Source organism: Phyllostomus discolor, chromosome 6 (genome assembly GCF_004126475.2).
Source record: "Phyllostomus discolor isolate MPI-MPIP mPhyDis1 chromosome 6, mPhyDis1.pri.v3, whole genome shotgun sequence".
NCBI lineage: Eukaryota > Metazoa > Chordata > Mammalia > Chiroptera > Phyllostomidae > Phyllostomus > Phyllostomus discolor.
In genome coordinates, this window is record NC_040908.2 from 153,181,307 (window position 1) to 153,207,016 (window position 25,710).

Sequence of the window (25,710 nt, forward strand, 5' to 3'; positions counted from 1 at the left end):
AACCTTGACTCCATCCGTTACCTAAATCTCCTTTTGCCGTGTAACCTAACATATTCAGAAATTCTGGTGATTAGGACATGGACATATTTATCAGAACATTACTCTGTATTTAGTAAACATTTGCTGCTGGAATGAGAGTCACTTCTGAGTCACATGTAACACAACTACAACTGTTTAGCCACATTGTTTCTGTATATGTTTACAAGAATATAACGACTATTCAAATGATAAATGTCCATGGCTCTTGTGTCTTGATTCAGTGTTTTATTCTCTTTCCTTGTAAACTTGCAAATTGTTCACTGTATTCATATGTTATTTGTATAGTTCTTGGTTACATAAATCATAAAATGTAATCTAGTTGTGGCCGGTGCAGCTTAAGCTGGTTGCGGCGTAGTCCCGGCTGCTGAAAGGGTGCAGATTTGACTCCCAGTCAGGGCACATACCTAGGCTGCGGGTTTGATCTCTGGTCTGGGCGTGTACCCACTTGATGTTTCCTTCCCTCCCACCCTCCCCTTTCCTCTCTCTCTAAAAGCAATGAAAAAAATGGCCTCAGGTTGGAGGGAAAAATATAGTGTCTAATAGCACTTTTATTAGAAGTTGTTCATATTGAAAGTGAAAAAGAATAACTTGATTGTCAGTTAGGAAAATGGTGGTCATTTGACATGAATAGTCTCCCAAAATTGGCCAGAACACTCCATGTCCAACCCCAGAGTATAGCTGTGTATGTCAGACACCTAGATGGTTTTATGTGACTAAGCACATGCAACTGTGTCTTCCATGAGCTATGAAAATAAAAAGGTAAAATCTAATTGAGGGTAAGACTTTCAGAAATAGGGATATAAGGCCATAGAAATTAAGGTGATGGTCAAGATTCAGTACATTTGTTTATTTAATTTTTAGTTGTGATGACTTGGTATCCTATATACCGTAGTTTTTAGACTATAAGACATACTTCTCCTCCCGCGGGCCCCCCGCCCCCCCCCCCCCCCCCCCCCCCCCCCCGCCAAATGTGGGAGGAATAATGGTTGTTAATGCTGCTGTTGAGTTCTGTTTACATTTACATTGGTGAAATATCATGTTATTTATGTAATTAAATATTTTACCACATTTTTTGCTTCAAAATTTTTTTTCCTGTTTTCCTCCTCTAAAACCTGGGTGCATCTCTTGGTCCGACAAATATGGTCATTGAGACTGGCTTTTGATTTCTCATTAATATACTGCTTAAGTAATCTAAGAGCAAAAAAAAGTCATCTTTAACAAAAATATTTCCAAATCCCAACAGTTCATTGTAATAGTGTTTTATTGATCTTATACCATTAGACTCTAGTGAAAGATCTGTTTATATTCATGTTAAGGTTTGGATGGTTACAGGCAGGAGCCTGTGTACTTCCCTCTCCAGAGCTGGGGCTGGACTGGTATTTTGTGAACTTGCACTTCTCCAGACCTGGAAGAAGGTCCAAGTCCACGGTGGTTAGGCTGGAATCCTGAAGAGAGAGTGGCATGCAAAGTGGGCAACAGACTCTTCTGCGTTTCTCATCCCCTCCCCCTAAAACCCATGTTCCTGGCCGCTGTATTGGCCCGATGGGGGTTACAGAGGTGTGGGTTCTGTGGACATGGATTGGAAATGGCAGTGCACTAGATTTAAGCTCGAGGTAAAAATCTGAGGGGAGGGACGTGAGGAACAAGAACATACAGTAGCTACTGCCTTTTTCAGGTGTGTTGCCTGGCCCCACATCTGCGACAGAAACTTTTTCTCTATGAATAGACAAGCAAGAGCTACAAAATTGTTCCTCAGGCCTGAGCTTACACTTGTCATTACAGTTTTTCCATAAAAAAAAAAAAAATACATGTTGTACAGTGCTCTAAGGATTCTTTTTGACAACATGACCCCTGTAGAAAAAGTAAGAAAACACAAGAAGAGAATAATTGTTACCCTCCAAAGTCCCTGTGCTCAATGCTGCAAAATTCAAAATGTCAGAGTTTGGAGATAAGAAAGGTTTATTGACTAAGAAGGCACCAGCCAGGACTATGGGAGCCTTGGTGGTTCCTCGGATCCATTTTAAGAAAGCACAAGGTTCGGGCTTCTTTTATGTCAAGGGAAGGGAGGTGGGCGGGGCTGTTTTGTAACACTCAGGCCCCAAGCAGAATTCCTCTGGTGAGTAGACTGGTCTATAGCGGGAGGGCTGTCAGCCTGAGTACGGAGGGAACCACACAGGCTGGAACGAGCAGGGTCCGAGAGACTGAGCTTTCAACTTTTTTCACAGTCACCCAGAGTCCAACTACCTACAGGCCACCACTCGTGAAATACGGATGTATAAAATGTCAGATGGGTTTAAAGGGAGGCAGTGAGGAAGGTTTTTTATAGGTATACAAAAGAAAAAATACATATGGCCAACGAAGAGATTAAAAATGTGTTTCCCCTTACTACTCTGTTCCTGAAAGTGTGTGGAAACTCAGTGACTGTTGTTAGGAATTGCAGCTGATTCAACTATTCCAGAGAAAAGCTAACAAAAAATACAAATTTTACAGTGCAGTATATTAACCTACAATTCTCTTTCTGGAAAGGAAATAATTGCACAGCTATCCAAAAAATTTAAGTATGAGGATATTAACCACAATGTTGTTAAAGAGAGAGAATAACTAAAAACCCAATTTTTAGGCAAATGAGGAGTCTGGTAAATAAATACAGTGTTAACCACTAAATATGATGCGGCAGACCTATATTTACTGGGGAAGAAATCTGATAAAATTTAGAGAATAATGGAGAAGGGAAGGATACAATATAGTACATATATTATTCCATTTTTGTAAAAATACTTATCTAGACAGGTAGTTATATATGTATACCTGCAAAGAAGTTATTCTGACATTGTGTGTGTGTGTGTGTGTGTGTGTGTATCAGCAGATACCTCTGAAAATGAAATTTCAAGTAATTTCAGTTTCTTTTTTTAAAAAATTATTTTATTTATTTCTTTTTAGAGACAGGGGAAAGGAGGGAGAAAAAAAGGGAGAGAAACATCAACATGTGGCTGTCTCCTTTGTGCCCCCCACCAGGGACCCAGCCTGCAACCCAGGCATGCAGCCTGACCTGGAAATGAACCAGTGACCCACTGGTTCACAGGCTGGCACTCAATCCACTGAGCCACACCAGCCAGGGCTCAGTCTCTTTATATTGTCTATAATGTGTCTGTTTTTCAATAAGCTATATTTAGCTTACGATCAGAAAAAAAGGTTTTTTAAGTTAAACTGTGTTAGAATTAAATGGCATAAAAGCAGGGAGGGCTATCTTTGCCTAAAATACTATTAACAATTTAACTCCTCAGAAATAACTAACCACTGCTAATTGGAGCCTTGGTTTATTGAACAAATCAACAGTTTAAAAGAAAATTTTAACTCTAGCTTTGGAAATCGCCCCTACCTTGAGCAAAGACAAACATCTGGCAGATTAAAAGAATGATTTTAATTCATTTGAATATCGGATTATTTCAGTGGTGTAGATTAGGCTGGTAAAAACATGATGTTTTTATGAGAGTTTAACTCTCATATAGATAGAATTTGAAAATTATAGTGAACTTCAGAAACCAGTGGGCTGGGTCCCCTCAGTTTACAGTTGAGGAAATGCAGGCTCAGGAAGGAATGGTGATTTGCTTAAGGCCACCTGCAGCTAGTCATAGAGCCGTCAAGGACTTAGTAACTTCACGTCCCTTCCAGATAACCATTAGTGAGTGGCGATGCCGTCAGAGATGGAGATGGAGCATCTAACGCCTGTGACATCAGACATTGCATCCAACAGTCAACAGTGTATTAAGTGCCAAGCATGTACCTGAAAGCTTATTAAGTACTGAGGATTGGAAAAGAAATTAAAAACATTTTTGGAAAGACAGACATACAGTAGTTAAACAGTGTAATAATGCTGTTAAGGAGGTGTGCATAAAGTACTACGGGACTTCAAGAGAAGAATGGCCCCACAAAATATGGCCTCGTGTTATATGAGCCAAGTCAGTTGGCCTTCCCCAAAAGCACAGGGACAGAAGGGCAATCTGAGCAGAGGAATTAGCCTGTGCAAAGGCACTGAGGATCTCAACAGAGCGACGGGGTAAGCAGATACCCCAGGCAGAGGGTCTCAAGAAAATTAGGTTGAGGACCTTAATAAATAGTATCAAAGACCTTCTGTATTGAAAACTTTCATTGGAATGTTTGAACAGATTCTAAGTGCTACAGATACAGTTTGATCAAGAGCTCAACCAGTGCAACCAGGATAGGTTTTTCTCTGTCTTCATTCCTCCACTTCTTTAACCACATTCTCAGGTCCCCGGAGGATAAAAGCTGAATTGTCCCCAAAAGCTCAAACAAATGTTCTGGATTAGAGTCTTTTTAGTACCCACTGACCACTTAGTTAAGTAATGTTCCATCTCAGAAATAGTTGCCATTGAGCAGGGTTTCCCTTTGAGGAATGTTGCTTCCAGCCAAGCAAGGCAGGTGCTTTTGGCGCAAGATGGGGATTGCAGATACTGCATAGCAAAAACTGTACCTGCCTACTGAGTTGGGATCATTGAAGGTAGAGGTGAAATATTGGTTGCTTTGAAGATTTTTATTTATGTTTTCCATCATATTTCCATCATATTGAATTTTAATAATCTAAAATTCTGAATAAAAGATGTACAATATTCCATCCCTAGTTTCTAACTTAAAGGGAAATTTTTTTAAATGAGTGTGGCACAGTGTAAGATTTCACTCATCAGTTTCAAACCGCTGTTGGGAAAAGAGTGAGTCCCCGTTAATATTGCTGTCATGTACTCATTCGATTTCATGTACTCATTTGAATAACATTTTTGAAGAATAGTATGTAGAATCGTTCACCATGTGTGAAGAATAAGTTACATATGAGGAATGGGATTAATGTTACAATAGAAATGTTCAATTTTTTGTCATAAAGGACCAGTGGAAAGTGATTGACAACAACTTGCTTTTCTATGATTCGAATATGTTTATATCCTTAGATTGGTTATTTTAAATTTAAAATGTTCACCTTTTATCTAATTTGGCAGTGAAGTAACTACTCTCTTATAGTGATATTTCCATCTGCTACCACTGCATTTACAGAGATACATCTGAGATGTGCATATGAATACTACCTTGGTTAGAGACAGCAGCAAATGAAATATATGAAAATAAACTTGATATGAGTAAGATACTTGTTGCTGTTATATGTAATTGGATTATATACTTATAAAATTGAATTGCCTTACATGGTTTGTCACTTTTCTATTAAAATAAATTGCTACGGTAACAGGGAAACTTTATTTACCTGGAACTCTTAGAGAATGAATCATTTTGCATAGTAGAATTCCATAGAGCGAAGTTCCAAATACTTGGTCAGTTTTACCCTGCAGTTTAAATTTTGCCCTAAAATATATTTCATACTGTCTCTCCTGCTTAAGTGGAAACAACTGAAAATAATTCCACATTTTCTTAATGATTCTGGTCATAACAAGTGTTTTTTATTGTGCTGTACATTAATGGAAGTTTGTAGGGTTGTCTCTTGTGAAAAAGCCATGAAGTGCTATGAGATCTCATGTATGCATCATGGTCTTTTTTTTTTTTTACTTGGTTTATTGGGGCAACATTGGTTAATAAGATCATATAGGTTTTAAGTGTACATCTCCATGATACATGGTCTGTATATTGGTCGTATGCCCACCACCCAAAGCCAAATCATCTCCCATCACCTCTTCTAATTTCATTCACTCTTTTGCTCCTGAACATACAGCCAGCTCTTCTAAATTCTGAAGATTTTGAAGGCATATTATCATTCCTTTTCACAATGTATATAAAATAGGACTACATAGGTCCCAAATGTTGACTCATAATGGGCCTGGTTCATAGGCTTAACAAACTTTTATTGGTTGAGTGGATGTTGTGGTATTTATAATCTTCTGAGGAGGGGTGTTTGAAAGGAGAGCAATTCGAGCTTATTGACATTTGCCAAGGATAATTATCTTGTCCTAAAACTTAAGAACTTGAGGATACCTCATTAAAAATATATGTCACGCTGTAAATCGTGTACTGCCAACCCTTACCTGGCGGAGATCCATGCCGTTTGCTGACATTTAAAGAGAGAAACACAGCTGTCAGTCAGTCAGCTCCCTTCCTTCCTTCCGCTCATCACTCTATCCTCCTGTAGCTGCTATGTCTTTGTTGAACTAAAAGCTTCAAGGAAATGAAAAGTATTTCCTCATCCTTGAATGTTGGCCAAACCCATACTCTTCAAATATGATAGAGCCCTGGTCACCTAGTATCTTTTTAATCTAAAACTAATATACTTTAAATATTTCTCTAACACAAACCTTCACTTGTTTTATTCTGTCATCCCTCTTGCAGTTCTCCAAATGTCCGGCAGTTAGATTGGTTAGGTATTGTGGAATATCATGCTCCCACTTTCATTCCCCTCCCCCAATTTTTTTCTAAAAATCCTCAGTGAAAAATATTTACGTAAAGTCATGTACTAAATAGTTACCTGTTGAGAAATGGACAAATTTGCAAAGTAAGCAGACTTTTCTTTGGTTTCCTTATGTATAGTTCTTTTATACTCTAGCCACTGGCTGTAGGTTTTACATTTTTTCCTGTAAAAAATTTGGTGTCCTGTATCGCAAATGATGTATCATCTTGTAAAAAAAAGATTGATGGGTTTGAGTTAAAACTGGTCCATATTCAGTTTACTGTAGTAGCTTTCCCGGCCCCGCCCACATATGCCTTTTGGGAATGTGTTCAACTACTATTGAAAAGAGAAGCAAAATTGTCCACCTCTTACTGAGATAAACCTAACATTTTGCTTGTAGGCCTTTGCTAGGTGTGATTGTTTGGTAGAGATTTACAGCTCAAGTGGCCATGAATAGGCCTTGCTGTTGTTATCTCTTTAGTGCCTTTTAAATTTAGAATCCAGTTTTAATGTAAATTCCAATATAGTGGGAAGGCCAGGGAGCAGTGAAGTGATCTCCTCTTAAATGCTATGGGAGGTGAAAATTATATGACTAGATAATGATAATGATAATGATGTAGTTCAGATCATTGCAATGAAAGTCTAAGTGGAAGTTATTCAGGACTAGCGTTTCTTCCCTCTGGCATCCGCAAGAAGGTACAATGAGCAAAGGCACATTAAGTTTTATTTGTAGTCACTCAACATTATCCATGTGTTTCAGTGTATATTATTAAAGCTAACCTTTTTTCATACTGTTCTTATTCCCTCCTTTTAAAATAATTTTTAATGGCCTCTTATATTTGTCAAGGTGTCTGCACCTAAAAAGTTAGCTGGTAAAATCAATTAGTTGAGCCGATGTCAATTTCTTAGAGGTTACAAAAAGGTAGTTTCTTCGAAAAGTGGAACTTCCTGTTGGGCTGGCATGTAATTTGGCAATCAGACACTATGAGATAGCAGGAACTTCATTTTATCCCTTAGGTACCAAGGCCTGTGTCTTAGATTCTTCTGAAATTCAAAAACTCTGTGTGTGTAAGTGTGAATTGTTTTTCTTTATAAATGTGTTGTGTGTACATCACGAACAATGAAAAAATATACAAGTGTGTAGTGTAAAAGCATGAATGTATGCTTCCTCTTTATCCCACTTTCCAAAAGACACCATTGTAAACCAGCTTAGTTTTGTGCATACACAGACATGTATGCCTTCATCTATAAAAATATACACATATAATTTCTCTTAAAAATCATAGTATACTTAATATTCTTTATTGTTTTTAGTCAACGATACATGGTTAACATCTTTGCATGACAGTAGATCTAGCTTTCTATACGCCCTTCCATTGGATCATGGATTTCACTGTTCCCTATGGACTTAGGTTGCTTCCTCCTCCCCCCACCCCCCAGATAAAAGTGTGATGGAGAGCATCCTTGTATATACCTGCCTGCTTGTTTAAGAATGACAATAGGAGAGTTTCCTAGAGTTTCTATTTCCAGGTCAAAGGGTATACACTTTTAACATTTTTATGTATGTTGTCAAATGACTCTCCAAAACAGAATAAATTTATAAGCCTGCTCTCAGCATACAAGGGTTCATTTTTTCTACTTCAACCACATAATTGCTTGCTTATGACCCAGAGAAGATGAGTTGTAAATAGTAAGTCTCAAGGTTATTTATATTATCTTTCAATTACAGCTTTCAAAAATCGGTCCTGTAAGTGTTTCTCTTTTACTGCTTGCAAATTCGTTGAGATACGGAATGTGCCATTAAGACAAGATAATCCCTTTTTATTATTACAGGTGTGAAATATCTTTTAAAGAATTTACTTAATCATTCATTGCCAAATACTTACCTTGTTAAATATTTTTAATATGACCAGTCAAGTCAGAATGTTTACTTCAAAAGCTTGCCCTTTCAAGTCGGAGTTCAAGGGACAGCTATTGAGCCTGCCATTCTCTTTGCTGAAACTTATGTGATCAGTTTTAAAGTACCCCTTGAGTTTTACTGAGCACCTAACACTGATTGTAATGGAGATTGAACAGTAGTTTAGAGTATATTAAAGAAAACTTTGTGACTCGAAACAAATGTTAATGAAATCTGAGCTTCATTTGTTTATTGCATGCTTGCTTGCAGGTGGATTCACCAATGAACTTGAAGCATCCCCATGACTTAGTCATACTAATGAGACAAGAAACAACAGTTAACTACCTCAAAGAATTGGAGGTGAGGCACCTGGGCATGTGGTATGCAGCTAAAGCTTGGTGTATTTCATGGGAGCTACTGTATTCAAAGAAAAATTAAACATATTACTTAAGCCTGATTCTTTGACTTTTATAGGAATTTACTACTTTTAAGGCATGTTTTTAAAAATAACATCTAATTAGAGTAACTTTTGAGCAATAATAAGAGAAACAGGCTACCCTACTCTAGGTTTTATGCCTGGTTCTTAACTCATTATATATCCTTGAACTAAGTTTCCATGTATAAGTGTTCCTTTTGTTGTTGTTGTTGTTGTTGTTGTTGTTGTTGTTTAAAGAGAGAGAGAAGAAGGAAGGGGGAAAGAGGCAGAGAAACCTCTCTTAAGCCCCCAGCTAGGGACCCGGCTCACAGCCCAGGCATGTGCCCTGACTGGGTACTAGCGACCTTTCATTTCACAGACCAGCATGCAATCCACTGAGCCATACCAGCCAGGGCACATGTATAAGTTTTTCCACCAAGTATGACGTGATGTAGTCTTTGGGGATATTCTTGGAGGAGAGCTTGGGTAAAATAGGAAAAGGAAGAATGGTTTTAATATACTGTAATAATGTAATTTTTCTTAATCCCCAAGCAGTAAAAATCAGGGTCTGGATATTTTGTGATTTTATGATTGAGGTGAAAATCGTTTATTTTCACCTTGAAAACTTGAAATTGACTTGTGCTAATAAAATCTGACCTTTTTTTGTTTCTGTCATTGATTTCCATAAATTTATTTTACTTAATAGCAAACTATTAGTTATTTCAAAAACTGGAGATTTTTCCTCATAAAAGCTCTGCTTAAAAGTTATAGTGTAAATTGAATCCAAATTTTAAGAGAACTATAAGTTGTAGAAAAAAATAAACCAATTTCCAAGATGAGATTTAGAAAATTATTTAGAGTGACAAACATGGAATCTTGAGAGCTAAGGAATCATGAAGATCATCCTTGTTTTAGAGGCAAGGAAACAGACCCGAGGATGGTGAATTGCCTGAGTTCACATAGCGAGTTATAATAGAACCAGAGGCAAACACCGTACCTCTTGGCTTAAAAGCCGACATACCTGGTAGACCAGCTAGCCATTCATTTTTTCATTATGTAAAAATCCCGAGATTCACTTACATAAAGTCAAACTAGTACACCTATCAACAGAAATAGTTATAATTATATGTTTTTAAAATTTCTGTTAATTAAGAAGGAGGAGCTTGTAGCACATATTAACCAGCTCTGTGTAGGTAGGTGGTAGTACTTTTATTTGTTTGTTTGTTTTTAATCCTCACTGGAGGGCATGCTTATTGATCTTAGAGATAGGAGAAGGGAGGGAGAGAGACAGGGAGAGAAAGATGGATGTATGAGAGAAACATTGATCGGTTGCTTCTACCTAGGCATTTGCCCTGATTGGGAATTGAATCTGCAACCTTCTGTTTACAGGACAACTCTCCAGTTAACTGAGCCACACCAGCCAGGGCAGGTAGTAGTACTTTTAGAATAACACATCATTTTTAAAATAGTCTCTCACCTTGTTTCTGCTGGTTTTATCACTGACAAATTTGGAAATGTTGATTTTTATGGATACTAGGAATAAGACAACAGTTGTGTTTATCAGGCTTTATGCTTGTGCAAAAAGATGCAGTGGTGCAGAAAGTACTTTTAATTTGCAGATGTATAGGCACATTGTATATTTTTAATGCTATCCCATTTTTAAGGGGGCAGAGAAGGAGACTTAAGGAGATGTAAAGAGAAGGAGACTTAAATTGAGTATATACAAGGGGAAAAAGACATTCACCAAGTCAGTGAAATACAAATGAAAAATGTTCACTAATTTTTGATGAAAGTAGTGTATCAAGTTTATACTTAATACACCCTTTTGCTTCATATACACAGCAATGACAGATAAAATATAAAATAGAAATAAAAATAAAATGTAAGCAGGCCTAAAAGCAACATAAATGTCTCTCTGGACCAGAAATGGAACAGAAACACCAAGTTGGGAAAGTGCCTAAAGCTACAGACCTGCTGGTCTCAAAGGCCAGGTGTACTCTGTGGTGTCCGAGCAGCTCTGAGAAGTAAAGGGGACTGGCAGTGTTCCATGCGAGATAAGGGAAGAGAACCAGGCTTAACTGCTTGAGGACTGGGATGGAGCCATTCTGTTCATGAAAAGAATTAGGGGTAGGGGGTGGGGCCGGAACAGGAAGACAAAACAAAACCTGATGATCACAGGTTTTGAACTCTCCAATGGTTCAATTAATTGCATCTTCAATTTTCTGAAATTCATTTCAGGGCAGAATATTACCATGAGGTAGAAACTCCACACCAAAATTATAAGATCTGTTTCTGAATTTGGGAACTAGATATAACCTGGAAGCAACCACAACACTGTTAAGAGAGCCGAGGTCGTGGCATGGTTGGGGAGAGAGAGACAGAGATGATGGGGGGTGAAGGATGACTCCAGGTTTTTGGTCTAAGAGATTGAAAGGAGGAATTGGTGTTAGCTGAGATAAAGAAGACTGAAGGATGTGTAGGTCTGGGGAGTTTGTGGAAATCAGTGATAGTTTGGCTTCTGAATGTTAAGTTTGGCATCTCTTAGACATCTAAGTGGAGACGTTGAATAGGGAGTTGGTTCTTCAAGTGTGGAATCTGGGGTAAAGGTCTGGCTGGAGATGGAAATGTGCTCATCATTGACATGTAGACTTAAAGCCATAAGACTAGATAATGCAATTCATACACAAAGTAGTAACAACTACTTAGATATTAGAAGTGACTTCTTAGATGTCAGAAGACAATGGAGGAATAACCTCAATGTATTAAGGGAAATCACTCAAACTAGATGTTTATATTTTTTAAACCATCATTCAAGAGTGAGGGCAAAGCAAAGATGTTTTCTTACATACAAAGGTAGAGTTTACTAACCACAGACTCTCACTTAAAAAGTTAAAGGCATGGTTTTGCAAGAAGGAAAGTAAACCCAGTGAAAGCTACATTTTATTGGTCAGTAAAAACATTGGTAGAAAAGTTGCTAAATTTATTTAGCAATTTTTTGTGTGTTTTAGAAGATAAAACTAGATAAAATTAACAATATGTAGCTGAGGTGGGGTATGATCAATGAGAAGGTAAAGCATGTTAGACTTTTGCCATGTTCAGGAAAAGGTAAAATGAACTGAATAAATTAAAACCCTGTTGGAAGATTTATGGGCACACGTATTAAAAACTGAAGAATGTGGCCACCTTTCAAGCAGTCTTGCCAAAAGAAGTAAGAGTGGAGTCAAACCACAATATAATTTGTTTTTCAATATAATCGGTTCCCTTTGTCAATTTAATATTTTATTTTTTGTTTTAAAAGACTTTTTGTAAAAGAGGTCTCTCATTTTCATTAGACTGCCAAAGTCCATGACACAGAAAAGCTGAGAACCTCTGGATCCTGCAGTCAGCATTCAGGAAGTCCAGAGGGCAGGGGAAGGTGTAAGGCAAACCCAGGAGATGCAGTCAGCACAATCTGTGAAGTGGCAAACTACAGGACAAATGACCCAGTTGCTTTAACAAATAAGTAATAAGGATTAAAAAAAAAAAAGAACTAGAGAGTAGATTAAAAGGAACTTAAGAGACAAATTAACCAATTGCAGTGTGTGTTGATTTCAATGAATTCAAACTATATGTTAAGAAGGAAGAAACAATTGGGAATTTGAACACAAATGAGATGCTTGATATTAAGAAATTAAATTGTTCTACATGTGATAATGGTTTTATTTTTTAAAAGTACTGAAATATTTGCTGATGAAAAAATTAACCAAAAATACAGTAAGGGCAAGCATTAAAGTAACAGAAAGGTAATCGGTACTTTCCAAAGCTACAAATTAAGAGAAGGTACTGGAGGAAGGGAAGGAACTTAGACAGTGTTATCACACACATGGCAAGCAAGAAAAGAGAGAAACAGAAAAAGAATGATAAGCAGAAAGCCCAAAATAATATGGTTGAAATAAATCCAAATGGATCAGCAATCACAATAAATAAATTAAACTCCAATTATCAGATTGGGTTTCTTATTTAGTCATATAGGTACATACAGTATGGCGCATATGGTACATACAGGAAATACACTTTAGCTGTGGCCGCTGTGGCGCAGCGGCTTGAGTGCCAGCCTGCAGACCCAGTCAGGAAAGGAGGCACCCCCGTCAGTGTCTCTCTCACTCCCTTTATCCCATCCCGCATTTCCCCTCTCTCTGAAAATAAATAAATAAATAAATAAAATCTTCCTTTTTTAAGATATACGCCTTCAATAACACAGAAAGTACAAGCAATTAAATAAAACAATTGATAAAGTTGTCCATCTTTAAATTAAAAGCATTTTAGCTAATGATACCATAAACAAAATTAAAAATAAAGCTGCAAGTTGGGAAGAGATATTTGTAATACATAAATGATAGGGAATGAGTTCATAGAATTACTCCTTTCAGAAATTTCTACAAATCAATTTTTTAAAAAAAAAACTTACCAGAACATAGATTTGAACAGTCAGTTCACAAAATATCTCATAAACACATCAGAAATATTTTTAATCTCATTAATGATTGATTAGTTAAGGTGGTCTGAGTTCTGTTGCAGTATTTTAGTCAATTTTTGCATTGGCAACAAATAGCCCCAAAATCTCAATGCTGTTCTCACTGGGTTAGAGAAGCTTATTTATATCAAGTAAATTAACTGATGGCATACTCTGAATCCTGTCTTTCTTCATAAAGGATTCTCTGACTTCTTTAACACGTTAAATTCTCTTTTCTCTTACATGGTATGTAGACTGAAATACTGAAAAATCTATTGTGTTATTTTCTTCTCAACAGAAGCAATTAGTTGCTCAAAAAATTCACATAGAAGAAAATGAGGACAGAGACACGGGATTGGAGCAAAGACATAATAAGGAGGATCCAGACTGCATCAAAGCGAAGGTGCCCTTGGGGGACTTGGATCTGTACGACGGCACGTACATAACTTTGGAAAGCAAAGACATCAGGTAAAGAGGCTCACTTCCCTCCCCCCAGATTACGTTTTCTTGAGCAGATCTTTCTCAGGTCAGGGAATTACTTCGCTAATGAGAGTAACCTTCAATCACAGATAAGTTTATTAACACTTTAAAGTTCAAAGTACATAGTACGTGTAGAATTCTTACATTATCAATGAAAAATATTAATACCACAGTGTAAAATTGAAGAAATTAGAGTACAAGAAATCCAAGTGGATAGTAAACATGTAGACAACATATTTCTCAGTGATGATCAAGTAAGTACAAAATAAAACATTTGGATAATTTTCATCTATCAAACTGAAAAAAAATGTAAAATCAATAACTAGTACAAAAATGTGGAGAGACTGTCAATAGAAGTGTAAATTGATTCAACATTTTTAGAAAGAATGTAGCAGCGTTGTATTAATTTTTAAAAAGTTCCTGATCTTAACATTCTGTCACCAGCCTACTTTCTCACTCTTGATTTATCTCCTTTAAGTTGAACTCCCAAAATGTTTGACTCTAGCAACAGCTGTTTGAAAAAATTAATGAGTGCTAACTAATGTTGGTGGTAAAGTTGAGATGCTCTGAGGATATGGTTCAGTTGGGGGAAAATTAGACATTTCTTCGCCCTACACTCATTGTTTCTTGCTTTTTGATTTTAGCCCTGAAGATTATATAGACACAGAATCTCCTGTCCCTCCAGACCCTGAGCAACCTGATTGCACTAAAATTCTAGAACTTCCCTATAGTATACATGCTTTCCAGCACTTACGAGTAAGTAGAGAGTATGGAACTCTTTTTTAGTGCATTTTTAAAAATTTAGTCTCTTACTTATGAATCCTCTTTTTTCCACCTCTCCTCAATAGCTTTGTCATTTTACAAACATCTCGTATTTCTTAAAATTCCTTCAAAATAAATGTTACAAGATACTGAATTACTTGTGGTCTTTTATAATCTCCTTTGTGTATGTTTTTCTTCAGGGTGTACAAGAAAGAGTTAATCTTTCGACACCTCTACTATCTAAAGAAGATCCAGTCTTCACGTATTTATCTAAACGATTAGGAAGAAATATAGATGACATAGGTCACCTCATTCATGAAGGCCTACAGAAGGTAAGGCATCGGTGACTTAGAGAGTCGGGAGACTGTGTGAACAGGAGATATTTGACTCTCAGAAACACCTTCCTAGCTTGTTTCTATCTAGAGAGTGATTTTATGATGATGATAATTGAAACTGTATAGTTCAAAGCTAAGGAGAAATATTGGTGATACAGTTCCCTTAACTGGGAAGGGATGCTAAAAAGATTTATTTAAAGTAATTCATTAAAGAATTATATATTAATATAAGCAACAGAGATTATAGGTTTGATTATATATATTTGAGCATGAAAGAAAATTTAACATTAGTGTCTTTGCTATATCTACACACAGTACATAGATTATCACTGTTCTCCAAATAAGCAAAAAAATTACCACCAACGATAAAATATTCCTGTAATTTTTATTTCAAGGGAACATCTACTTTTAAAAGAATGAAATAGGGAATTATACACCAGGGCCTGAGAATTTAAATATATCATGCAGAGCGATGTGGGAATTAGAAAAACGGTTTTTGTTCTTCCCTGTGCCCAAGGAGTGTCATAGTGTATAGCCTAGTTCCTAAGCAGTATTTTAGTGGTGTTAGGTAAAATGTGTAATTACAACATTTATGTACATGCTGTTTACTAAAAAACATTGTATCTTTATATGTTTATTCAAATACAGTATGTATTATACATGATTATTTTTATTGCTGAGTTATCTTCATCTTGTTTTCCTGAAGGTAGTGTAAAACATTGCATCCCCAGAACTTGATAAGTAACAAGGGAAAACTGGCCTAGGATTTAAAATACCCTTTAGTAGTTCAAGAGAGAGATGAAGATGGTTTGGACTAGAATAGTTAGTATTGGAAATGGAGGGACTTAAACTGTTTCGGGAACTGTTTAGAAGCTAATAAATTAGATATGAGGAATGAGGGAAAAGGGAATCAAGGATAATTCCCAAGTTTTGACTTGAGCAACGTGAAGGAAGAACAGGGTTGGGTGAGGAAAGAGAGGACAGAGATCTGTTTGGGTCATGTTGCATCTGAAATCTGTGAGAGTCTGGAATTTCAGGAGCGGGCAGAGCTGAGTGTCTAGATAGAGAATAATTGTTAAATAGGGAGTATTTATAGCCATGGGGCTGGGCAGGGTCCCCTGAAGGACAGCCGGAGTGTGAGAGGAGGCCTCTCTGAGTCCCGGGTCCTCCGACATTTAGCCGGCAAGCAGAGGGGGAAGGGCCCCCAGAAGAGACCAGAAAGGGTGTCCAGAAGAATGGGGTCCTGAGAGCCAAGGGGAAAATGTGTTCCAAAGGAGGGAGTGGTTAACAGTGACATTAGAGCATTTATAGGTTTGGGGGAAGATTTTATGAGAAATTTTACAGAAGGAATTTTTTTGAAGGTTTATTTTTCTCTTCTGATATGTGTGGACTCCAGAGTATTCTGCTTATCTTGATGTTTTTAGTCATTCATGTAGAATGTTTAATTCCTCTTTTTGTTCCAGTTCACAATTTGAAGTCTGAAAATAAGAGATAAAATTAAAATATCTGTTTATTTGAAGGAAAAATTTCTCAAAGGGCTATCAAAAAGGAGATTCAATCTCAAGTAGAGTGGATCGTGAAAGAACACAGTAACCCTTAACCAACTACACATAGTGCTCAAGTCCTGCATTGCTCCACTTGAAGAAAATCATACGCTTTCCTGGAAGATAGTGTAGATAAGGCTAATTAATGCAGAGTTATCCTTAGTTTTAATCTTAAAAGTAACTATTTTGAAAATAAAATAATCAGTCCTTGTGAAAATCAGATTATATTTAAAAATCTACAAAAACATAAAGAAAGAATTAAAATTTGGAAACATGACTAATTACTGTTTTGTATACTTTTGGATTTTTATTTTTATACATTTGTATATCTAAAACTTAATTCTTATAGGATAAATTTTTTTTTAATTCAAAGAATTTTTTTTTTTAGATTTTATTTATTTTTAGAGAGGGAAGGGAGGGAGAAAGAGAGAGAGGGAGAGAGAAACATCAGTGTGTGGTTGCTGGGGACTGTGGCCTGCAACCCAGGCATGTGCCCTGACTGGGAATCGAATCTGCGATGCTTTGGTTTGCAGCCTGCACTCAATCCACTGAGCTACTCCAGCCAGGGCTCAGGATAAATTTCTAATGGTGGAGTTGGAGGGGTCAAAGCATAATCATATTTCTAAGGCCTTTTACATACATGCGTCAGATCGCCCCCCAGCAGAGCTGCTGGCCTGTGCTGACCCAGCCCTTCTACAGTGGGTGTCTGGAGTTGGTGCCCAGTATAGCCAGGCCCGGCGTTCTTTTTAAGCTTTGCCAGTTTGTAAAAGGCAACTTGTATCTCTTTAATTTCTATTTTTTTGTTAAGCTTTGCATCATTTCACCTGCTAATTAGCCATTATTTTATATTTTTTAATTGTCTGTGGTTTTGATTGATGCTTTCTAGTTTATATGTTTATTTAACATATTTTGGTCTGTTTACATTTGTATGAGCTCCTTATATAGTAAAGATATTAAATGTTAGATGTCATATATGTTTTCCCAGTTTACCTTCAACTTTATGACTTCTTTCTATGCTGGATTTGAAAGTTCTCTGCTTGGGTTCCAACTAACTTACACTGAGGCTTTGACACGGCCCTGTTTAGCGCTTTGATGTCCGTGCAGTTGAAACTCCGTGTGTGTGTGAGGGCCTGAAGATCTAAGGCACAAAAGGAACAAACCTACGTGAACTCCTTTTTAAGTTGACTAAATAACACACTTTCTATCAATGTAGTATAGTGTGAAGGCTTGACTTAGATTCTGAACACACATGGAAAATGACAAAATTTATCTGTCACAAAAGCATAAACCTGTCCTTTGCTTAAGGTATGTACCTTCACTCAGATAGTAAATAAATAGGAGACTTGGAAATATGTTCATTTCAGAAACTTCATGTTAGAGCAACTGGCATCTCTAAGTAGGTGAGGCCCCGACTTCTAAAATCTTGAAATAACTAAGGCCCAATAAATTATAGCCCACATGGGGGGCTTTTCAGCTTTGTTTCCCCCTTGGAATGATCGCCTGTAGTTGGACGGTCTGCTGTGTAGATCACACCTTAACACACCTGCACAGCTGATGATCAGGCGGCTCTTTTGACAGGTGCCGTTAGTTAGTACTTTGTCTTATGCTTTATCACTGCTGTGAGTCTCTCTTCTTCATCTTAAACTTCCGAAGTCCTAGACTAGTGAAGGTGCTCACTTCGAACATTCTGAGTTGAACAAACTGTCTTGAGCTGTGCTTGATTGTCGTTTTACTTGTTTAATCTCTAGAACTCTTCCTCGTGGGTGCTGTACAACTTGGCTTCGTTTTACTGGAGAATAAAGAATGAGCCGTATCAGGTAGTGGAGTGTGCCATGCGAGCCCTTCACTTCTCTTCCAGGTAAGTTTCCTCCGCCTCACACTTCTGATTTTCCGTATAGCTTGGGCTTTTAAACAGCACATTTTTAAAAAGAAAACAGTAAGAGGAAGCATTATGTTGTACTTATCACACTCTCCTTCATTCCTGTTCAAAGAAATTAGTCACATCACAAAAAATGACATATTTCAAAGACTTGAAAGTGAACACAGCATAATATACTTCTGATTTCTGTTAGGGGAAAAATACATAACGTAGGTGCCCTCTGATCCACTTGAGACTTGAATGTAAGGACCTTGACTGGAGACATTATCATAAATTAAATTTTTCTCAAAACAAATATAAGGCCTAAATACATTTTAAAATCATAAAATGTCTGCCAGCCCTTATTTTTGTGGCAGAATTTGTAGCTATCAGATTAAGCATCATGAATTATGCAGAAATGAAACATTATGGTTTTTGTAAATTATTTTCTCCATCTCTGAGTGTACCCAGAGTTACGTCCCTGAGCTCAGTGACTCTGAATGTGGTTTTCCCTTGTCAGATAGCTGTCCATGTCATGGGACGCAGGCTTCATCTCCCCCCTCTCGTTGCTCTCTCCTCCCGTTTCAGGCCCAATAAGGACATCGCCCTGGTCAACTTGGCCAATGTTCTGCACAGAGCGCACTTCTCTGCTGACGCTGCTGTCGTGGTCCACGCAGCCCTGGACGACAGTGACTTCTTCACCAGCTATTACACTCTGGGAAATATATATGCAGTAAATAAGTCTTTTTGTTTTTCATGAGCCACACTAGTTGCTGGGGGTGTTTTTTCCTCAATAAAAAATACCTTTTTCCCTTCCTCTTTTGGTCCAAACAAGGGAAAGGGGATGTAAATGTATCATAATTTTCCTAGCTTCTTGACAAAAAGGAAGAATAATTACATTAATAGGCATATTACATTTCTGCATAGTATATCTCTTAAGAGAGCAGTACCTTCCAAGTAAGCCGTCCTATAGCATGTTTGCATGTTGTGGAGATTTGGCCATTGGTCAAAATAACATTCATTGTAGAGTGAGACACTGGTGTGATTTCCTGAATTATTAGGGCATTTGGACAGATGCAGACAGACTGGCTAACATTTTCCCCATGTGCGTATTTGCTTTCTCCTTTCAGATGCTTGGGGAGTATAACCACTCGGTGCTGTGTTACGACCATGCTTTGCAGGCCAAACCTGGGTTTGAGCAAGCTATAAAGAGGAAGCATGCTGTCCTGTGTCAGCAAAAGCTGGAGCAAAAATTGGAAGCTCAACATAGGTAATTGGGAGAAAAGTTGTCCCTGCAGTACTAGCACCATAAAACCTTAGGTTAGACCTATGGATGGTGACATCATTGTTAATTTGTTCATTGGAATTTTATTTTTTATTAAAGATTTGTTTTTATTTATTTATTTCTAGAGAGTGGGAGGGAGAGGGAGAGAAGCATCAATGTGAGGTTGTCTCTTGCGCACTCCCTACCAGGGACCTGGCCCGCAACCCAGGCATGTGCCCTAGACTGGAAAGTAAACTGGCGACCCTTTGGTTTGAAGGCCAGCACTCAGTCCACTGAATCACACCAGCCAGGGCTGTTCATTGGAATTTTAAAATGCACATTTTCACTACTGCTAGTCCCATCCCTTTTCTCCATATCCACAGGCTTAGTACAAGTTAGTGGTGGTACAGAGACATCTCTTTAATAGCATGGACTCCAGGAACTAGAAAATGTTTGCAGTAAATGCTGTCATTTAGAGCTTTATGATTTGAACATCAGTTACTTCGATGAAGTCAGATGGAGGGGGTATGCTGCTGGTTACTCAGGAAGTCTATTCATTACGGTTTTATATCCATAGAATATAGTGTCAGTAAAATTGCTTGCATGCTATATTTGATCTTCCTCGCTGTTGTTGGTTAAGTGAGGATAAGACATTATTTTGCCCACATTTTAGTCGGATTTGTATGAGTTGTGCAGTAATGGAATTTTGTTGTACTTGGTCCTTGCAGGATACTTAATAAAAATATTTGATTCCATAGATATAGGGCCAATTAAGAAGTACCACATAACTCAGAAATGAACTGTTCATCGCTTATAGAGTTAGCCTTAGTGTTTTAGGTCTACTTGGATTGTTGGAGAATTAAGTGATGATTTGGAACTCACTGAACTTTCCTATTTGCTTACTTTCCAGTCTGTTTAAAGCAGGGGTGTCAGACTCATTTTCACGGGGGTCACATCAGCCTCAAGGTTGCCTTCAAAGGGCCAAATGTAATTTTAGGACTGTATAAATGTAATTACTCCTTAACTATGGGCCAGGAGCTCTACATTCGGCCCTTTGAAGGCAACCGCAAGGCTGGTGTGGCCCCCGGTGAAAACGAGTTTGACACCCCTGGTTTAAAGCATTATGTAGTGGAAAAGAAAGAATGACAGCTTCCTGGTTTATACCTGGCTTCTGTTATACCTGATCAGAACTTTCCCTGGCTGAGCTTCTTCCAACATTATGCTCTTAAGAATCAAATTGGTTCTCTTCAATACAATCTTTCAGCTCCTAAATCTCTGTATGTTATTATAGTGTAATAGATAATAAGATTTTTGTGATTAAATATAATCAGGCAGCTGATTTGATACCAGGTGGTAAAGAATATTCCTCTCTAAAGTAAAATTTCTGTGGTTTTTCCCAAAATCTATAAAATCAGGGAGCTAGAGTGAAAACAAGGTAGAGTGGCCCTTACACTTAACTTTGTCTTTAGGCAAAATCAGAGGAGGATTCTAGAAAGGCTGTGACAGTCAGGGGCACTGACAGACTTCATGGACGGAAACAAGAGTGGTTAAATGCGTAGCCCTGCACACCAGCTCTTTAACGTCAGGGTAGTTGTGTTTAAGGGGAGAATTTTGCATCCATTTTTTTTGCCCTCAAGTTTTAATAAAACAATAGCATTTATTTAGCCTCATTTTTCTTGCACTTGTGGTATAATGATTATACGTTAAAAGGGAAAAAGAAAACCTAGCAATTATGGCTCAGAACCAGAAAATCTGTGCATGTAAGTGGGTTTAAAATTCACAATTTTAAAGCTCTGTAACTTTTCCCTGGTGTTAAAAATATTAAGGTCCCTCCAGCGAACACTGAATGAGTTGAAAGAATATCAAAAGCAGCATGATCACTACCTGAGACAGCAGGAGATCCTGGAAAAACACAAGCTGATTCAAGAGGAGCAAATCTTAAGAAACATCATCCATGAGACACAGATGGCAAAAGAGGCACAATTAGGTAGGTAGTGATCCAGATCACTGAAGACTACAGGTTAGGAAATTCCCTGGTAGCATACTTTACTGTCATAACTTCCGTGTAGTCGTGAAGCAATGTAAAGTTGTGCTTGTGACTTCCTTCGATTTTCAAATCAAGGTCATCACAGCAGGTAAACCTGCGGGCCTGGAGTACTGGTTTGATCCCTGGACTTTTTTAAAATTTATATTGTAAGGTAAAGGTCAAATCTTTTATTTTTATTTTTTTTAAAGAATTTATTTATTTATTTTTCAGAGAGAGGGGAAGGGAAGGAGAAAGAGAGGGAGAGAAACATCAATGTGTGGTTGCCCCTCGAATGTCCCCAATTGGGGACCTGGCCTGCAACCCAGGCATGTATCCTGGCTGGGAATCGAACCAGCGACACTTTGGTTCACTGGCCTGTGCTCAATAAGCTATACCAGCCAGGGCAAAAGTCAAATCTTTTAGATCCTAGTCTTAACAATGGTTGTTTGCCCTCTATGGCTTACATCGATACTTCTCCAACTTTAATATACCAGTTAGTCTCTTGGAGATCTTGTTAAAATGCAGATTCTGATTGAGTGGGTCTGAGGAGAGGTGTGATTCTGTGTTTCTAACAAGCTCCCACTTGATGCCTGTTGCTGCTGGTCTGAACACACTGCACCCAGAGCCTACAGCAGGTAGAGCAAGCCAGACACACCCTAGAAACAGAGCACCCACCCTCTTCAGTCAACATTGGCAATACGGCTAAATAAATGACCTTTCTTTCTTGCTCCCTTGAAAACAAACGTTTATTTTAGAAGTAAGATTTTAGATTAGAATTTATCTCAAGAAGGAGGTCTTAATCTGGGTCAATTGATTAAGTTCAGGGAACTCTGAAAACTTTCCCAGAATTATAAGTAGAATTGTGTATGTGCAAACATTTTTTCTGGAAAGAAGACATATCAAATTAATCTCTTAATCTGTGGGCCCAAAATAGAACCACTGGCGTAAGGGAACTTGGGTTGACAGGAGATCAGTGATTTGGTTACATCCAGAATTTTCATTTTTGATTAAACCCTAAGAGAGCAGAACTGACAGCTTGACACCAAAGAATAAATTCATAGGATTCCTTATATTACACAATTCTGCCTTGATTAATATGTTGGTCTAGAAAGCCTCTTAATCTTTGAGCCTTAGCTGTGACCATTTACAATTCATTTTACAATCCACCTAACAAGTTTTCTTTGCTATTTTGAGTGTAAAGAGTATGTCCAGTCCTTGGGATTATTTACTTCTCTGTCTGCACTGAAATGCAACCAGAGCTCTTATGTATAAATTCAAAACAGGATTATGAGGTATATAACGTAAATTCTTTCCAGACAGATGGCTGAAGTCTCTTGTAATTAATACATTTTTACAATCATAGAATATAATTGCCAGAAGATACCTTAGTGATTATCAGGAGACCCTATGTATTGTAGGTGGAGTGAGTCTTCCCTAGAAGGATTTAATTTACCCATTAATTAATGTTCTTCTGTATAAATACCTTTATAAGTACTCTGTCAGACTCTGAAGAATACAGAGTTGAAACAAATGATGTAGACTAAGAAAATCATATTGACATTGCCGGTCTTTCTCATCAATTTTAATTTTCTTTCCTGTTGCAGGAAACCATCAGATATGCCGTCTGGTCAACCAGCAGCATAGCTTGCATTGCCAGTGGGACCAACCCGTGCGCTACCATCGTGGAGATATCTTTGAAAACGTGGACTACGTTCAGGTCTTTTTCTTGTTCTTTTTTAGTTCTTACATACGCTTTTATATATCTAAGAGTAATATTGCCCCCCCCTTCCTTGATTCCTTGTATTTTTGATCCCTAAAATTTTTGATTCTCACTTAAGGTTTTGAGTTATTTGTTACAATTATGAAGTCAGAGTTTACAGAAAGTACACTCTCCATGAATGACATTTCTGTTTCCCAAAGAATACTCATCATATTCGTTCCTTTTTCCCACATCTTTCCTACCCTCTCCCATCCTGGCCCCTTCCTCTTATCTAACAAAGTTTTAGAACTGCTCAGTCTTATAAGAACATCAAACATTGTTTTACCTTGGTTTGGAGGAAGGCTGTGTATATTAGGAATTGATTGTACAATAGTCTGTAAGGCCTGAATGACAGCTATATTAAACTCTTGCTTTGACCCACAGAGCATTAATTTTATAGAGTAGTGATCGTTTTAGTCTAGGTAGGGGAGTGAAATAATTAACCAGTCCTCTAAATCAGCTCATTGTTAAACCTAAAATAGACTCAGTCGTCAAAAGGAAGTAACAGGACAAGAGAACAACCCAGTGGCATGGTTGATGGAGAAAGTTGCTGACTATGCATCATGATCTATCAGAGAATACTATTGGAGCATAGCTCTGAGAATAATTAAAAGTTCTGATTTCATACCAATTTTGAGTGTTCACTGAATGTTTTGGATTAAGTCTTAGTCACAACTCCTTTTCTGCTTTCAGTTTGATTGAACTTTTCATTTTCCAGTTTGGTGAAGATTCATCGACCTCCAGTATGATGTCTGTGAACTTTGATGTTCCAGCAAATCAGAGTGACATCAGTGATTTGGTCAAGGCTTCTCCTGTAGCCCACTCTGTTCTCTGGATCTGGGGCAGGGACTCTGGTGCATATAGGGTAAGTTCACAGGGGGTGACGAAGGAGTGTTCTCAAACAGACGAGCTCCTTTAAGGCAGTGGCTCTCAACCTCACTGATCACTATGGCCCCTGTCACAGTACAGTACAGTTCAGCTCAGGTCAGGACTTAATGAAACTTGTACTAAGGGGCAGGCATTCAGCTAGGCAGATAAGTAACTGGGTAAGACACTGGGTCTGCCTTGACTTCTTTCCGGTCAAATGGGACAGATTGACGTTCTGATTTCTGTTCAGGCTTTGAGCGCTGAGAACAGTTACCAACCCTAACAAGTGTCTAGACTTGACCATACTTGGATATACATTTCTGATCAGCATTCTTTTATTGCGCTCCCAACTGTGTACCAGGCTGGTACTGTTACTATAGTATGGAAATTCTGTGTTCTGCTGGAGTTGACCTCCTAGCAGAAGATGTAGAGGATAAACAAGTTAATAAAGATGCACTTCTAAGCTAAAAATAACTGTATGGTAGGCAATGGAAATACCAGAGATCATATAGTTTTTTTATTCACTGTTAAATTTTCAGAATTTATTTGTATTCTAACAAAATTAATATAGCCACTTAGAAATAAATTTACCATAGTTTGATAGCATCAGGATATAAGTTTAGCAAGCGTTTATATTTAGAAAAAGTCAACATTTTACAAATCAAAATCAATTGTTAAACTTTGGCATTGGCAAAGAAATGGTCTTAGTTCAGGGAAAAATAGTTTTCTGTGTCAATTTTATAAGAACATATATACTTTCAGGTACAAATCACAAACTTTGCCTCAAATTGGCTTCAATAAGAGAAAATTCTCATTACAGGAAGTCCACAGATAAGGCATAATGTTGGTTTGGTTGATTCGGTGGCTCACAGACGTCACCAGTGACCCATTTATTTCATCTTTCTAAATTTGCCATCATGGTACTGGTTTTCATCCTAAAGCCTGACAGCCAGCAGCAACTAGAGCAGAAAGTGTTTTGTTCCTGTGTGGCCTAAGAAACTAAGACTGGCTTTTCTTTCCCAGAAGCCCCAAGCAAGCCTCTCCTTGGGTTTCATTGGCTCACCTGACTTAGGCCTGCCCAACCCTGAGCCAGTATGTGGCAAAGCAGGTGGAATTACTGTCTTAGACTAGTAATCTGCAATAGAAGGAATATTACACAATCAACCATAATGTCTATATTTGTCTTAAAATAACTAAATTATTGTTTAATTATCCTAGTATACCCATGTTCTTTTAAAAGTTCATTAAGCATGTTGAAATATCAAATCCAAAGACATTGATGAGAAACGTTGTTTCCTTACTAGGACAAACAGGATATGCTTTGGCCTAAAAGGGCGGATTGTGCAGAAAGCTACCCACGAGTCCCTGCTGGTGAAGAGTTGCCAACGTACTTTCTGCCTCCGGAAAACAAAGGACTCAGGCAAGTGCTGATGGATTTGGCAAAGCACTTGAATCTGCATGGTTGTCATCTGGCAGTTCTTTGAGAGCACCAGCCTTGGACTTGAAAGGTTAAGTCTTTATCTTGACATCACCCAAACTTGGAAAATGTGAATCTTGTTCCTTTTTCTTGTG

At 37.8% G+C, this 25,710-nt stretch overlaps 1 protein-coding gene across 3 annotated transcripts in view; it reads left to right on the plus strand.

The window, feature by feature from the left end:
• TTC17 (tetratricopeptide repeat domain 17) overlaps positions 1–25,710 on the plus strand; it is a 97,662-nt gene that overhangs the window by 10,111 nt on the left and 61,841 nt on the right. For all 3 annotated transcript variants that reach the window (XM_036029265.1, XM_028515205.2, XM_028515204.2), the window contains exons 2-12: positions 8,607–8,696; positions 13,542–13,711; positions 14,368–14,479; positions 14,686–14,817; positions 18,113–18,222; positions 18,811–18,955; positions 19,353–19,492; positions 21,313–21,473; positions 23,117–23,229; positions 23,990–24,136; positions 25,443–25,558. In XM_036029265.1, the coding sequence (XP_035885158.1) occupies positions 8,607–8,696; positions 13,542–13,711; positions 14,368–14,479; positions 14,686–14,817; positions 18,113–18,222; positions 18,811–18,955; positions 19,353–19,492; positions 21,313–21,473; positions 23,117–23,229; positions 23,990–24,136; positions 25,443–25,558 (1,436 nt within the window). The remainder of the gene's footprint in view (positions 1–8,606; positions 8,697–13,541; positions 13,712–14,367; positions 14,480–14,685; positions 14,818–18,112; positions 18,223–18,810; positions 18,956–19,352; positions 19,493–21,312; positions 21,474–23,116; positions 23,230–23,989; positions 24,137–25,442; positions 25,559–25,710) is intronic.